This window comes from Pseudomassariella vexata (genome assembly GCF_002105095.1).
Source record: "Pseudomassariella vexata strain CBS 129021 chromosome Unknown BCR38scaffold_1, whole genome shotgun sequence".
In the NCBI taxonomy this organism is placed as follows: domain Eukaryota; kingdom Fungi; phylum Ascomycota; class Sordariomycetes; order Amphisphaeriales; family Pseudomassariaceae; genus Pseudomassariella; species Pseudomassariella vexata.
In genome coordinates, this window is record NW_024467956.1 from 4,107,001 (window position 1) to 4,121,359 (window position 14,359).

Sequence of the window (14,359 nt, forward strand, 5' to 3'; positions counted from 1 at the left end):
GACTTTGAGCTTGACGAGAGGAAGGTGGGACGAGGTGATCGCCGGACAAACCACGTTTTCCCCGCAGCCAGCGTTGGCTGGCTGCACCCCACAAATAAGTCAGCGCACGTGCCATTCCCACCATATGTGATGTCCTTGACTCGGCCTCCACTGAGGCAAATTCGCTACTGCCGTCATAACTTTCCCGGCTGTTTTAACCCCGAGCCAACCATCAACGCGGGGGACGGTGCCTAAGTGTTTCATTAGCCCACGCTTCATCAGGCTTGTTGGTGTAAGTCTGCCACGGTTGTGCAGGTGATTCTGCGACACATTGCGCCGGACCGTTCGAGCGACGAGCGGGAGGGGAAGATCTAGCCTGATCCGATCCCAGCCATCCATTACCACGCGAGCCTACAAATTTCCTCCATTTTGAGTTCTCCCCTCTCATGACCAAGACGAGGCTATCCGAATATCCCCAGGAGATATTGCGGATGACGGATGACCACAGACTTCTCCTCTGTCTGGCAGGCCGTCGTTGTGCTCTGCCGACACGATGTCGCCCTCGATTCTGCGGCCGTCTCTGGCTGCTGGCCAAGTACTTTCCCGCCCCTCTGAGTCCCTTGTGAGGGGCGCCCTATTGCGAGTTTTAGGTTTGTTACTTCCCCCAAGTTTGTTTGGAGCTCGCGATTTCTGGTGCTAAGCAAGCTCTCGTAGACTCGCCGCCAATCACTAGAGTCGCGGTTACATGCCAAAAGCAATGGCACAGCACCCGAGTGAGGAAGCCAACCGTGTTGCCCGCCATCGCTAAGTGCGACCGGGCTCACCAAAACGCGGCGCCAGTCACGATTCCCACGACAGCATATTCGACTGCTGCCGAGACTCCCTCACGGCCCTATGCAGATCTCACTGTCGGGGTACCGCGTGAGACCTTTGCCAACGAGCGGCGAGTCGCTATCTCACCGCAGAATGTCGCCCTCTTGAAAAAGAAGGGCTTCGGAAGGGTCATCGTCGAGCGAGGTGCCGGTGCGCAGGCAGACTTCCTTGATGAGGCTTACGACAAGGCCGGGGCCGAACTGGTCGACGCCGGCGGAGTGTGGTCCGCCGCCGACATTGTGCTCAAGGTCCGTGGACCGAACCTCACTGAGATCGACCGGCTGAAGGAGGGCGCGACAATCATATCGTTCCTCCAACCGGCCCAAAACAGGGACATTGTCCAGCGTCTCGCCGCCCGAAAGGTGACAGCGTTTGCGATGGACATGATCCCGCGTATCTCACGTGCGCAGGTGTTTGATGCCCTCAGCTCAATGGCCAACATTGCTGGCTACAAAGCTGTGCTGGAAGCTTCCAACGTCTTCGGGCGGTTTTTAACAGGCCAAGTTACCGCCGCGGGCAAGATTCCTCCCACCAAAGTCCTCGTCATTGGTGCTGGCGTGGCCGGGTTGAGCGCGATTGCGACGGCGCGCCGCATGGGAGCAATTGTTCGCGGATTTGACACACGATCAGCTGCTCGGGAGCAGGTCCAGTCCCTCGGAGCTGAATTCGTCGAGGTCGAAATCCAAGAGGACGGTTCAGGTGCCGGAGGCTATGCGAAGGAGATGTCACCAGAATTCATTGCCGCTGAGATGAAGCTCTTCACCGAGCAAGCCCGCGATGTTGACATCATCATAACCACTGCGCTAATTCCTGGCAAGCCTGCGCCCAAACTCATTACGAAGCAGATGGTTGAGATAATGAAACCTGGCTCAGTCATCGTTGACCTAGCTGCTGAAGCTGGTGGCAATTGTGAGAAGACCGAACCTGGCAAGCTTGTCAATTATAAGGACGTGAAAATCATCGGTAAGCTTATCTCAACCCCACATATACCACATTGCTGACCAAATGAAGGTTACACTGATCTTCCCTCGAGGCTCCCTACCCAATCATCGACCCTGTACTCGAATAACATCGTCAAGTTCCTTCTGTCCATGGCCCCCCAGGAGAAATCATTCGGTGTTGACCTCTCTGACGAGGTGGTTCGCGGCGCGATTGTAACACTCAAGGGGGACATCCTACCTCCAGCCTCGCGACCTGCACCCCCGCCAGCTCCAGCAGCCAAGCCAGCAGTGAAAGAAGCGGAAGTCGTTGCACTTTCGCCCTTTCAGAAGACTTCCCGCGAAGTCGCTGGAGTTGCGGCTGGGATGGGTTCTGTCCTTGCTCTTGGCAAACTGACTGGTCCTATGTTCATGGGCAACGCATTCACTTTTGCTTTGGCTTCGCTGATCGGTTACAGGGTGGTTTGGGGTGTCCAACCCGCCCTACACTCCCCCCTGATGAGTGTTACCAATGCTATTTCTGGTATGATTCCGAGTTTGTCGATGCTGCTATCATCTCACTAACAATGGCCAGGAATGGTTGGCATTGGTGGATTCTTCGTGATGGGCGGTGGCTATCTACCCGATACATTCCCGCAAACACTTGGGGCAGCGTCCGTTCTTCTTGCTTTTGTGAATGTCTCGGGTGGCTTTGTTATTACCAAGCGAATGCTGCACATGTTCAAGCGTGAGTTGCCCCTGACGTGAAGTACATCATTTGCTCATGATTCGTAGGCCCTACCGACCCCCCAGAGTATCCCTGGCTCTACGCTATCCCTGGTGTTTTATTCGGCGGTGGATTCCTGGCAGCTGCCTCAACAGGTGCTGCTGGTCTTGTCCAAGCCGGCTACCTGGTCAGCTCAGTGCTTTGCATTAGTTCCATCTCGAGTCTGGCATCGCAAGCCACAGCTCGTATGGGCAACTTTATGGGAATCCTCGGCGTTGGCTCCGGTGTTCTCGCATCCTTGCTTGCCGTCGGCTTCTCTCCTGAAGTCCTCGCCCAGTTCGGTGGCCTCGCTGCCATTGGCAGTATTGCGGGCTTCCTTATTGGAAAGCGCATCACGCCCACTGATCTCCCACAGACTGTTGCAGCCCTTCACTCGGTTGTGGGCCTGGCTGCCGTGCTCACAAGCATAGGCAGTGTTATGGGCCATCTGCCCGACGTCTCTACACTTCATCTTGTGACTGCGTATCTAGGTGTCTTGATTGGTGGCATTACATTCACCGGATCAATTGTCGCCTTCATGAAACTGGCAGGCAGGATGTCCTCTCGACCGCTGTATCTTCCTGGCCGCCACTTCATCAACTCGGGCATGTTCGCCACCAACGTGGCCACCATGGGGGCTTTCGTTACCATGGCTCCCGGCTCGCCCATGATCGCTGCTGTTGCTCTGAGCGCAAACACAATCCTCTCATTCGCAAAGGGCTTCACCACGACGGCTGCCATTGGAGGAGCTGACATGCCCGTCGTTATTACCGTGTTGAATGCATACAGCGGCTTTGCCCTGGTGGCCGAAGGCTTCATGCTTGAAAATCCGCTTCTAACGACAGTGGGCGCATTGATCGGAGTCTCCGGTTCCATTCTCTCCTACGTAATGTGCGTGGCAATGAATCGATCTCTGACCAACGTCCTTTTCGGCGGTATAGCTGCACCGACGGCAAGCGAATACAAGATTGAGGGCTCGGTAACTCAGACCAATATCGAAGACACAGCTGACGCGCTCACTACTGCGGAGAGCGTCATCATTGTCGTGGGTTATGGCATGGCCGTTGCCAAGGCACAGTATGCCATCAGCGAGATTACCAGCACTTTGCGTGCAAAAGGCATCAATGTCCGCTTCGCCATCCACCCCGTTGCCGGACGCATGCCTGGCCAGTGTAACGTGCTCCTCGCCGAGGCAAGCGTGCCATACGACATCGTTCTGGAAATGGAAGAGATCAATGATGACTTCTCGGAAACCGATCTTGTTCTTGTCATTGGAGCTAATGACACGGTCAATCCCATCGCACTGGAGCCGGGGAGTCCCATCGCGGGTATGCCCGTGCTGCATGCGTGGAAGTCCAAGCAGGTTATCGTGATGAAGCGCGGTATGGCTAGTGGCTACGGTAAGCCCTAAACTCCTGGATTCTTGAATCGGCGGTTAATGTGGACATAGCTGATGTGCCAAACCCCATGTTTTACATGCCGGGGACCAAGATGCTGTTCGGCGATGCTAAAATTACTTGTGATGGTATGTTGTCGTTCTTTGAATGTAAGCGCCAAAGCCACTTGTACTGACTCGAACACAGCCATTAAATCCGCCATCGAATCTCGAACCTAGAATTAGAGATCTGTCCTAGATCTTCTTGGATATATTGCTCCTAGATTCTACATCGCAATGAGCATCATTGGACGTACGGAGTGTTCGATTCTTAGTGTTTGTCCGGATTGAAAGTTTGATTTCTTTTGCCATATATTTTCGATTATATACTTATGGTTCCGTCGCAATTTGATGATCTTGGTCATGTTCGATGCCATTGTAGCGAGTGGTTGCCATTTGGGGAGCCAGCAGGACTCTGTGTAGTCTGCCCCGGGGGGGGGGGGGAAGTGGGGGAAGTGAGGGTGCTCGTCCTTCGAACTGATTTCGAAAAGGCCTTCCTAGCACCTCATGACGTCGCGTATCGCACGCCTAGTTGATTTCGGGAAGAATCCCGCCTTTTACCTCCCGACGTCGGTTCTTGTTTCACGGATCAGCCGGTACAGTGACCCTGGATTCCAAGCCACCAGTTCCTCTGGCCTAATGTAGAATTCCTCGATGCTGAGTCGATATGGGAGAAAATATGTAATAGCGATGCGGTGAGTCTGACTTTTTTTCCCCAATATCCAATAGAGTGATGAGGAACATCGGCCGCCATCTTTTCCTCGATGTATGACTCGCGACTGCAGTGAGACTAGTTATCTCCAAGTTATATGACTCGAGACTGACATCCGCGGGAGCCGAGAACATTCGAAAGTGCCGGAGTCCAAACTCTATTCCTACAGCGATCAAACGCGAGAGGATATGAGGTTTACATATCAACGGTGTCGCGAAGATAGGGTGCTGGGCCGAATCGGCTCGCGAATCGAGGTATGTTCCGTCGCATTAGCTCCGCCTTTCACACAAGATAATTTGTGGGTCGGTGGCAGCATGTGGCGCGTTACCAGTCATGGCGGATTGCGGGGGTCGAATACGAACGTAGAACACAAGTAAGTCCTGGCTACTGTATCTTACCATGACGGACATCTGCCGAGTATTATATGCTGGTTCAGACGAGTCCGTCTCCAGTATAGATCCGATCTCGTACAGCGAGCGGCCTCTATGGAGCCGTCATTGGTTTGTAATACGACTGTTGCCCCGGGGTGGCAGATTGCATGACCTGGGTTGAATTTTCATCCGCTGGGCCAAGAATAACTCGACTGGAGTATGAGATCACTTGCGGTGACCATTCGAAGTGGGCTCGAGGACTTCGGCTGAATCTACCTTCATTTGGTCTGTTCGTTCCCTTGTCTTTCCTTTGTGTTTTCCTTGTGCGTTGCTGCGCAAAGTTCTAGCCATCTTGCCAACGCACCACCATGATTAGGAAACATGATTAGGAAAGATAAACTCCCGGAAGCGCTATACGTAGTGTCGGTTTTGCTGATCGTTGGCACCACCATCTCAATTGTAGGAAGGTTACGGGTACGCTTGGGGGTCCTGAGGAATGTCGGATGGGAGGATGGTATGCCTTCATTTGGGGCTCTATGATGAATGGTATCAGTTGACAGCATAACAGGACTCATTACTCTCAGTTGGGTAAAACGCCCTACCCGTCTTGATATGTTATGGCGATCGCCGACTTTGAGCTGAACTACATGAAAGGCTTTCGCATTGGCGTTCAATGTTACTGTGATCTCGGGTAGGCGATGCTCTCCGCCTCCGCGGATAGCAAGGCGCAGGTATACTGATCTTGCTCTTGCCCAGCGACTCACGTAGGCTTTGGTCTGTCTTACGAGAATTTTGACGAAGCCAATCTTCCCTATTTGTCACAGGTATATATGTTGTTCCCGAATTTGACATCCAGCACGAACTATCTTTTACTCTTACTGACGATGCCTGAACCAAGCTCATCATGGTCATGTCCATCACGTACAGCTGCTCCATCACCCTCGCCAAAGCCTCCTTCGCCGTCCTCTACCTCCGTCTTCTCAATCCAGTTGGCCCTCGGTTTCTAGTCATACTAAACAAGTCAATTCTTGTCTTGCTGGCTATTCAGGCCGTGGAGGAGACGTTTTTCGTCGTCTTCCAATGTCGACCCATGAAGAAAGCATGGGCCCCAACGGTCCCGGGGAGCTGTATCCCACTGCAGCCTATTTGGTATACGGGGGTAGGTCATTGCCCATGCCGTTTGACCCAATCAACAGGCCGCTGTCCTTCTTCGTCCGCATTGCGGTATTAACCAGACGTTACCTTGATAGTTTACGCTGAACCTGGTGTTTGATCTCATACTATTCGTCGAGCCGATTCCATGGATGTGGCGTCTGCATCTGCCCTTGGAAAAACGGTTGGGGTTGATTGGCATGATGTCTCTGGGTCTGCTGTGCGTGGAGTCCCCCTCCATACCCGCCTCAAGTTAGGGGTCTTCGCTAACACCCATTGCAGCGTCGTCATCACCTCAGGCCTTCGAATTTCCTTGGTCATGCACCTCGGCCACGATCACTTTCGTAAGTACGACTGCTGTTCGGCTAACACCAATCATCCACATTGGAGAAGAAACAAAGAGGAACACTAGTACGAACCAGTCGTAATCAAAAGACTGACACACTGCCTTCAAAGATGACCTAGCTGAACCCATGATCTGGTCCCAAACCGAAGTCAGTACTCTGATAATGTGTTCCTGCCTCCCCTCCCTCCGACAGCTCGTCCGTCACGTCCCCAGCAACTACCAGAACACGCCTCTGGGATCACGATCAGTACCCACGAAACCCACACTCGGCGACGAGGATCGGCAGGCTTGGCTCACAATTACGCGGTCGTTTCCGTGTGGTGTTGTTATTGGCGATAGTGGCGATAGTGGCGATAGTGGCGATAGTGGTGATAATGGCGGTAGTGGCAGTATTGGTGGTAATGGTGATATTGGCGGTAGTGGCAGTAGTGGTGGTAGTGGTGATGGTGATATTACTAATAGCAACAAGTTCAGTGCTAGTGAGATCGGAACGACGTGTCGGGTTGAGGTGTGTCCGCCGGGTACACGCGGTAAGTGGATAGTGTCAGGGACAGAAGGGGAGCCGGAGCTGGAGGGGATTATGATTACAACGGAGGTTACGTGTGATATTGATGTTGAGGAGCATAGGGAAAGGGATAGGGACAGGGGTACAGAGATGGAGACGGGGGCGGTTGGGACAAGGAATCTGGATGTGGATTTGGAGTTTAGGAGTCAGGGGTGGTTGACGACGACTTCGCCTGTGTAGACATGATATAGAGGCGAGGAATAAGGATAAGATTGCTTCACCAGGATCTCATTCTAAGACTAGAACATCATGTGAAGACGATGATGTATTATCTGCCTCATGAATTTACCCCGCCGCTGTTTGTCTTCTCTTCATATCTTTCCCCTCCCCCACAAATTAATATTGTTATCCTGGTGCTTTCACAGGGCGCGGACCATACAGGCCCTACATCAGATAGCCGTGCACCCCGTAATGGACTTAGACATATATATATGTATAGCAGGCACGAACGTCTCGTAGGTATAACAATGCTGTTGAGCTTTCGCTCTTACCTGGCGAAACATAGGAGAGGTGCGGATGATTCGAGGCACCAGTGTGGGACCTTCAGCCGTTGTCGCCGATTCTAAATATCTAGGATAATACGTACGACCAACAGCGATGGACTTGGCCTTGGGCGATACTGCATGCAGATTGCCCAAGGCAGCTGCCCAAGGCTAACAACCTCCAGCTGCCTGGCTGTTGCAAGATGACCGGAAAGCTCGATCCACAATCACATCCATATTCATCGAACCCCAGCAAAACCCCAGCAAAACAAGGCGTAAGGCCACTAATTAATCCCGGCCCCCATGTCCATCACGAAAGTTGGATCAGGTGCCCCGAGCGATCGATCGGAGGCATGTCGGACCCCTGTCTTCCCCATGTCCACTCAGAAGCACAGGGCCGGCCGAAAAGAACTGGGATGTCCTATCTAGCGCGTTTCAAGGATGTTGGCGAATCAACTCAAGACTGGAACAAGCTGGGTGGCATGACGTAAAGGGCAGCCACATACACCTCGCGAGTGACGCAGACAGAAAACAGGATAAAGCTGGAGCAGTGACGGCGCTGGAATGAGGTAGGCAATAATTTGGGGGGAAGTTTAAAACGAGCGGCTGAACGCATCTGCCATTCCGAGTGCGATTTCTTATGTTGTTGATGTTCTTTATCACCTTCACTTGTTGAACTATTGAACCTGAACAGAAGCTGTAATCCTTCAAGTTGTAGGCTTATTGTGAGTCGCATCGCCTGGCGCCGTGAGACTCTGGTATTTGCTGTACTAACTTCCCATTACCGCAGGAAGTAACCCAATCAAATACCTATCAAAATGTCCGACTCCTTCCAGCCACCAGAGAATTTCAACAAGATGAGCGACCACGAGAAGAAGCAAACGTACATAGAGTGGGCAAAGGAGAAGTACAACCAGCAGTACGAGGTTTGGATGCCCTGGATCGAGGACAACTTCCTCAAGTACTTTACCAAGGACAACAAGGCCAGTTATGCCACCAAGGGTATGTCCACCTAATCTTTCCTTCTATGAAAGACTCGGTAGCTGGTATTGACGGATTATTGAACAGACACTCTCGACAAATCCAAAGTAACGGGCGTCAAGCAAGTCGACACCTTACAAGATGGCGTCCACAACCTCGTCTCTGGTCAAGTCGGACAGGGAGGACTACTACAGCCTGTCGGCGATATCGCTTCCAAGGAGGGTATTAACCGTGCCGAGCGCGGTGGGAAGGATGATAAGGGAGGGTATATCCCGTCTGGGCTGTCGAGCATTCCCGGACTGGGCGGCAGCAAATAGGTGACATGGAGAAATGAGGATAAGGCGTTTGGGGCGCAGCGGGAAATTGGGGAGAATACCACAAGGAGTATAGTTGCTGTTTGGGATTTTGTCATTCGGTGGGAGAAACGCTCAGCAGCACATAACAGGCAGTGTTTTGGAAACATCACGTTACGCGTGGGATTAAATTCAGTAATACGACGTAATATTTCTTATCAATATTGACCAGTGTGATTAGAACGTGCTTACGCTGAGTAGGTACTTTGTGGCAAATTGTGCCAACGTTACTTTACAGCCAGCGCCTAGTCAAGGACCTGAGGAGAAACGGAAATTACATCGTATCGCGTGTCTCTGCAGAGTGCGAGACACTCTCATGTCTGGAGGAGCATATCAAGATCAGGCTGGTGACGCAAGTGACCATGAACATTCAGATGATCTAGATGCATCGGGTGGCTGACGCGTTACCCGGATAGTCCCTGTACGGCTGACTTCGTGGTAGATCCACCGATGCTGTCACTCTGCATGATGAGCTCAGGGATCTGTCTGGGGTGTCACAAGCGGGTCAATAGGCCAGTCGATGAGCTGAAACTATGCATACACACCATAGGTATGCAGATACCAGTAGTTTACAATTGATACCCGAAGAGTAGCATTTGTTTCTATAGAATCGAGCCTGACAAGGTTGCGATTAATATACATCTGATTCAACATAACGTTGATATCTATCCCTATACATACCATGGTTGACATGAAATACCAAATGAGGAGCAATAAACCATCATTCATGGCATCCTCGTCTCGTGCGCAAGGGCACCCACGAATCGGCCCATGTAGTAACATATATCGATAGGGATCCCTTTTCGGAGCTTTGTAGTCGTGAGAAGAAATGAACGATATGTTGCTAAATTTTGGTTACAGCATCGTCATTTCGAGTTTGCTTTTGTCTTTTCCATCTTACGCTGTCCGAATCTCGATGTTAAGAAAGCGTCGACCTGACACTATAAAGGAGCTCAGTCGGCCAAGTTGAATATGGATCGTGCATCAGTTCAAGAATTATATATTTGTGCCATCCCGATAATTTAAGTGTTTGAAAGTAGTTTTCTTTTTTGAGTGTGGATGGGGTGCCATAATGCAACATATCAACGCTAGTAAAGGTATTCCTACAAAGCAATGCGGTCCTGGTAAAATATGATTCAATGTCCTTGAGAAATATCTCATATTGACGTGATTGGATAGCAGAACCGCGTAACAGCCAGAAGAAGCGTGGTAACATCATATTAGCTGGCCCTGATCACCAGCATCTCCTTCAGAAGTCGATGGGTAGATACTTTACGTGTCACGCCTTGTTGAAGCGGATAGAAGAAGAATAGGAACGCACAAGGACAAAAGAAGTAGTAAAAAGTCTGCATCTTGCGGGTTTCGAGCACAACATCTAGAAGGCAACTCCCCAAACGGCAAAATAAACATGGTATACCAAGCAAGTAACGCATAATTTCTCGAGAGGCTAAACAGAGTCCTATAACAGCACCGACAACCGATATCTTCAGCTTTTGCCTCTGATTGACAATATGACCCTTGCGTTTCAAGTTCTTCCAGCACCTGTCGCCCAGCCAGCACCGGCACCTAGCAGAAAAGCGAAAACCCTGGGAACCTTTGCGCGGAAACAGATTGCCTAAGTGTGCTCCCAGATATAGAGGATAGAGGGGTGCAAAGCACCCAGGCACGTACTACCCTTGAGGCCCGATTGGGCAGTTGTTCCCCACGCACCTTCGGAGCACCGTAGTACCAATACCGTCCCCAATACTCGGGATCTGACACCTAGCAGATAAATCATCCGTTGCCGGCAGCGCATCACCTGCTTATGCGATACCTCGCTTCTCACGGGGTATAGGTAACTAAGTAAGCAGACTATGGCAGCCGCTGCGCGGCTACTGTTCAGACACAAAAACGGATGATGCAATTCTGTCGGCAGATGGGCAGATGTGCTACCTGGCAAGCCTGCTACGATAACTTCCAAATAGACATATTGAGCTGGGCAAAAAACATGCAATCAGACGGGGATCTGGAGCCCGGTTTTGAAACATGGGTTGACATACATCGAGTTTGTCGCGTGTTGAACTTCCCTGGGCAAGGTCAAACAAGGACAGGTAAACATGACCGTCACCGGCCGGCAAGTGCACACACCCTTTACCGAGGAACGACTTCGGCAGCAGAGGTATCAAGGATACATTATTTTTGACCGTTTTTATTGATTCATTTGTTTCATTATAGGAGTAATTGTTACCCGATGGGGGTATACTGTCCTAAGTCGCTCTATAGGACTCTGCAAAGAAGTAGTGTAGTGTGTCTGTTGTTGGCCTTTACATGATCCAGGTTGCTACCACATGTCCCTCAGCTCGTACTAATATCGTAACATCCATAATCATGATCTCCCACTTCATCCTAATAGCAACCAGTCCTCCTGTGTTAGGCCCTCGGCGGAGCTAGACCAGCGGAAGACGACGTTTCTTCCGGTCGCTACGGGCTGCACATCCACGACCTTCTGCAGGTCAGCGATTCTTGGCCACAACATCTGAAACGCATGGCAGATTCTGTGGGCCTCCCCTCGAGGCTCCGTTTCCTTCGCGTACTCCAGCCACTCGTACGAGTCATCCTTGTGCAGGTCATAACGGTTGACTGGGTTCTCCGCTTCGGCGCGCGCATGACAATCCTTGTATCGTGCCAGCATCAGATCCAACTCTTGCCACAAAGCGGCTACCTCGTCTGCCATATCTTCGGCTTGCGGTGTGCCAAGGCTGAAGCGAGAACGCACAGACAACTTCTGCTCGAGGGACTCGAAGATCTTCTTGTTGGGAGCAAATTGGTGTAAAAATCGGTTGTCGACTATCCAGGCGATCATGGCCTTTGCCATCTCTCCAGCTTTGAGGCAAGCTCGGAGCCATTCCCCATGGTGCGCACCTACAGGTGGTACGAAAGTGATGTTGTCATACTCTTCTTGATCCTCCGGGCTGAGCATGTCGCGCAGCAGAATGGGAGATGCGTCAATCCAGCGTTTCAGAAACCGACCAATGCGACATGTGTAGCATAGTACAGTCGCATCGCCTTTGGGCTCAGACTCCGTTTGGGCCGCCATTTCGGTCAATTCCATCATACTTGTCTTGCTCAGTTCCACCGTGGTCTTGTGACCACACGCCGCAGCACAGGTGAAGCTCGTGGTGACCTGGGTGCAGTAACAGCAATTCGGCTCTATGTTCCTGGTACGGTATCGCCGCTGTAAGAAAGATGCAAGAAACGGATTCTGATTCGGGTTTTCCATGGCATCGAAGGTTAAATGGGGCACCGGAGGCGGGGGCAGAGGTAGAGCTGGTGGGACGGGCAAGTGAGCAGGCTGTTGCTGTAGAAGGAGTCCGAAAGCTGCGGCGTCCTCGATATCCTCAGGGCCGAAGAATACTGGTATCGGAACATGCGGCGGTAGAAAATGCGTGGCCTGCTCCTGAGATGGGAACTGGCCAGCATGGTGAAAGATGGGTGGGTGAACCAGGGCGGGAGGTGGTTGCAGCTGTGTTTGGGTCTCGGCAGGTGAGCCTATGGCAACCATCCGATGCTCCCACCAGGGAACCAGGCAGCGGAGATGGTAGAAATGGTCGCATTGCAAGCTGACGAGGTTTGCGACGGAGTCATTATCTCGGCATATGACGCACTGCTCTTTGGATTCAGATGCCTCGGGCTCTGTGGGGTGGAGGCAGGCGTCGTGATAGTACACATTGTTTTGCACGAATTTCTCGAGGTTGGCAATGCGATCTGGCTTGCTGCAAATGATGCAGGGCTCCTGCTTCTGGCCGAGGGTTTGTGTGTCGACGTCCATTGCATCTGAAGTAGGGTGATGTGTGGGTGCCATGCTTAGATCACGTGGCTCGTAGTCGTCCAGGACTCCAGATTGGCAGGTGACAGATAGACAGGTCGGTCACCCCACGACGATGGATTCCGACTCTGGGGATCACAGCACCATAAATAAATACGACTTCGACCAGACAACGTGCGGGAATGGGAATCGTAAAAGGCGGTAATAATCGAAGTACAATAACCACGAAAATGTGGTTGTGTTTATCTTTATGAGTGAAGTCAAATTAGTCGGAATGCGGTCGTCGATGGCAGTTGAGTAGACTAGCGAGGCGTGATCGTCTTGTACTGGTCCGTGCGTCGCGATTAAGAATTGCTTCTATCTGATTGCGGTGGTGGTTCTCGTCAAGGTAAAAAGAATACCTGAAGACTTGAGGAGCAGTTGGCACCAACTGGGGTGAAAGTAAAGAAATTCATCGATAATACGACCTTTCCTTACATACGGTCATGAGTCGGAAGAGACTTAGTTGGAGAATTGACAATCGCAGGGGTGAATAAAAAGTACGGTCATGAACCAAAGAGTGGTATGGAAGAGTCCTTTGCGAAGTACCTTCTTGCCTTACCTGCCTGCCCTTACCTCTGGCTCGCTGTGTTGGCAGTGGTACAAGGTTTGAAGAAGCACTCCAAGTGGGGCAGGCTGTCTCTACCAGAAAGTGTAAACGAGTAGGTACGACCGAACCAGCATACCAGATAGGCGGGTTGACTGAGTTGACCGAAAATATGGTGACGGTCTTTTTCTTCTTCTTTTCGAGTTGCTCGGATCGATGTCAAAGGGCTTGCTTGGTAATGGGGATGGTGTTCGTCCCATTATCCTCTCGGTACTTAATTCCACTGGTAATCATAAGCCAAACCGGGCAGTCACGCTATCTTCATTGGTGAACCAGAATGCCTAACATGTGACTGCAAGAAGAAATACCGTAGCAGTCTGGCATGCAGCACTGAAATGAACAGCGAATGGAGATACTGCTAGACTCTACTCTACTCTACAGTTAGAAGTTCGAAGTCCCAATAAAGTATCCATCTCTACCCAAACAGATGCTACATTTAGGCCAGATTCAATGGAGCTACATCAGCTTATATTCAAACACAATGTAATTGGCCAATCGTTTATTATCGTGCTTGTCGGATCCCGAGCATCGGGGCCTGTATTGGCACTACGCAGGTGCGTGTGTCCCTAAACACCCTAATTCGTGCCTCGGTGCCTTGTACCCACAGTACTTATGTAAGACTGCTTCTTGCTGTCGGCTAAAAACCAACAGCTCTAGCAAGAATCTAACTCAGTTAACGTTTGCTGCTTGTTCGAGATGTAATCTTCATGGGTTAAAAAACCCTCTTGTATACAACAAGCTCTACAGAATATCCCAAGTTATCATGATGCAACTACAAATACTTTCACTGTATATGCACAACGAAATCACGAAATCATGAAGTGGATGCCATTAGACCACAAATATTGCTACGCTATAGTTAGAGGACGAAATGACAGGTATATGGAACTATCCCAACATACTCCAAAGTTGCAGATGCAAGGGCTCGCCCGAACGTCATGAAAATAAACAGCGAATTTGGCATTCATCTAATTAA

At 51.0% G+C, this 14,359-nt stretch overlaps 4 protein-coding genes across 4 annotated transcripts; 3 read left to right on the forward strand and 1 right to left on the reverse strand.

Annotated features, from left to right (window-relative positions):
* Positions 1 to 259: 259 nt before the first annotated feature.
* BCR38DRAFT_26655 (NAD(P) transhydrogenase beta subunit) lies at positions 260 to 4,205 on the forward strand. Its single transcript, XM_040854455.1, has 6 exons — positions 260 to 629; positions 694 to 1,815; positions 1,864 to 2,313; positions 2,365 to 2,517; positions 2,565 to 3,935; positions 3,986 to 4,205. Exons 1-6 carry the CDS (start codon positions 533 to 535, stop codon positions 4,105 to 4,107), a joined length of 3,315 nt encoding a protein of 1,104 aa, XP_040721661.1. The 5' UTR covers positions 260 to 532; the 3' UTR covers positions 4,108 to 4,205.
* Positions 4,206 to 5,140: 935 nt separating this feature from the next.
* Positions 5,141 to 7,401, forward strand: BCR38DRAFT_26583 (uncharacterized protein). The gene is made up of 9 exons (XM_040854454.1): positions 5,141 to 5,338; positions 5,430 to 5,567; positions 5,622 to 5,641; positions 5,708 to 5,744; positions 5,810 to 5,877; positions 5,952 to 6,212; positions 6,304 to 6,425; positions 6,488 to 6,549; positions 6,662 to 7,401. Exons 1-9 carry the CDS (start codon positions 5,221 to 5,223, stop codon positions 7,294 to 7,296), a joined length of 1,461 nt encoding a protein of 486 aa, XP_040721662.1. The 5' UTR covers positions 5,141 to 5,220; the 3' UTR covers positions 7,297 to 7,401.
* Positions 7,402 to 8,455: 1,054 nt separating this feature from the next.
* On the forward strand, positions 8,456 to 8,896 carry BCR38DRAFT_331050 (uncharacterized protein; the record flags this gene model as incomplete). Its single annotated transcript, XM_040855020.1, has 2 exons — positions 8,456 to 8,600; positions 8,667 to 8,896. 2 exons carry the CDS (start codon positions 8,456 to 8,458, stop codon positions 8,894 to 8,896), a joined length of 375 nt encoding a protein of 124 aa, XP_040721663.1.
* A 2,216-nt stretch (positions 8,897 to 11,112) lies between these two features.
* Positions 11,113 to 13,125, reverse strand: BCR38DRAFT_26752 (uncharacterized protein). The gene has a single exon (XM_040854456.1). It carries the CDS (start codon positions 12,771 to 12,773, stop codon positions 11,313 to 11,315), a length of 1,461 nt encoding a protein of 486 aa, XP_040721664.1. The 5' UTR covers positions 12,774 to 13,125; the 3' UTR covers positions 11,113 to 11,312.
* Between the last annotated feature and the right edge of the window lie 1,234 nt (positions 13,126 to 14,359).

What these genes read in the sequence shown, in the direction of transcription:
- BCR38DRAFT_26655 (XM_040854455.1), top strand. Translation starts at nt 533, where the DNA reads ATGTCGCCCTCGATTCTGCGGCCGTCTCTGGCTGCTGGCCAAGTACTT. An exon ending in AATGCTGCACATGTTCAAGC is followed by an intron (nt 2,518 to 2,564) that starts GTGAGTTGCCCC and finishes CATGATTCGTAG; the next exon opens with GCCCTACCGACCCCCCAGAG. An exon ending in CGGTATGGCTAGTGGCTACG is followed by an intron (nt 3,936 to 3,985) that starts GTAAGCCCTAAA and finishes ATGTGGACATAG; the next exon opens with CTGATGTGCCAAACCCCATG.
- BCR38DRAFT_26583 (XM_040854454.1), top strand. Translation starts at nt 5,221, where the DNA reads ATGACCTGGGTTGAATTTTCATCCGCTGGGCCAAGAATAACTCGACTG. An exon ending in GAATGTCGGATGGGAGGATG is followed by an intron (nt 5,568 to 5,621) that starts GTATGCCTTCAT and finishes ACAGCATAACAG; the next exon opens with GACTCATTACTCTCAGTTGG. An exon ending in AGCCTATTTGGTATACGGGG is followed by an intron (nt 6,213 to 6,303) that starts GTAGGTCATTGC and finishes TTACCTTGATAG; the next exon opens with TTTACGCTGAACCTGGTGTT.
- BCR38DRAFT_26752 (XM_040854456.1), bottom strand. Translation starts at nt 12,773, where the DNA reads ATGGCACCCACACATCACCCTACTTCAGATGCAATGGACGTCGACACA.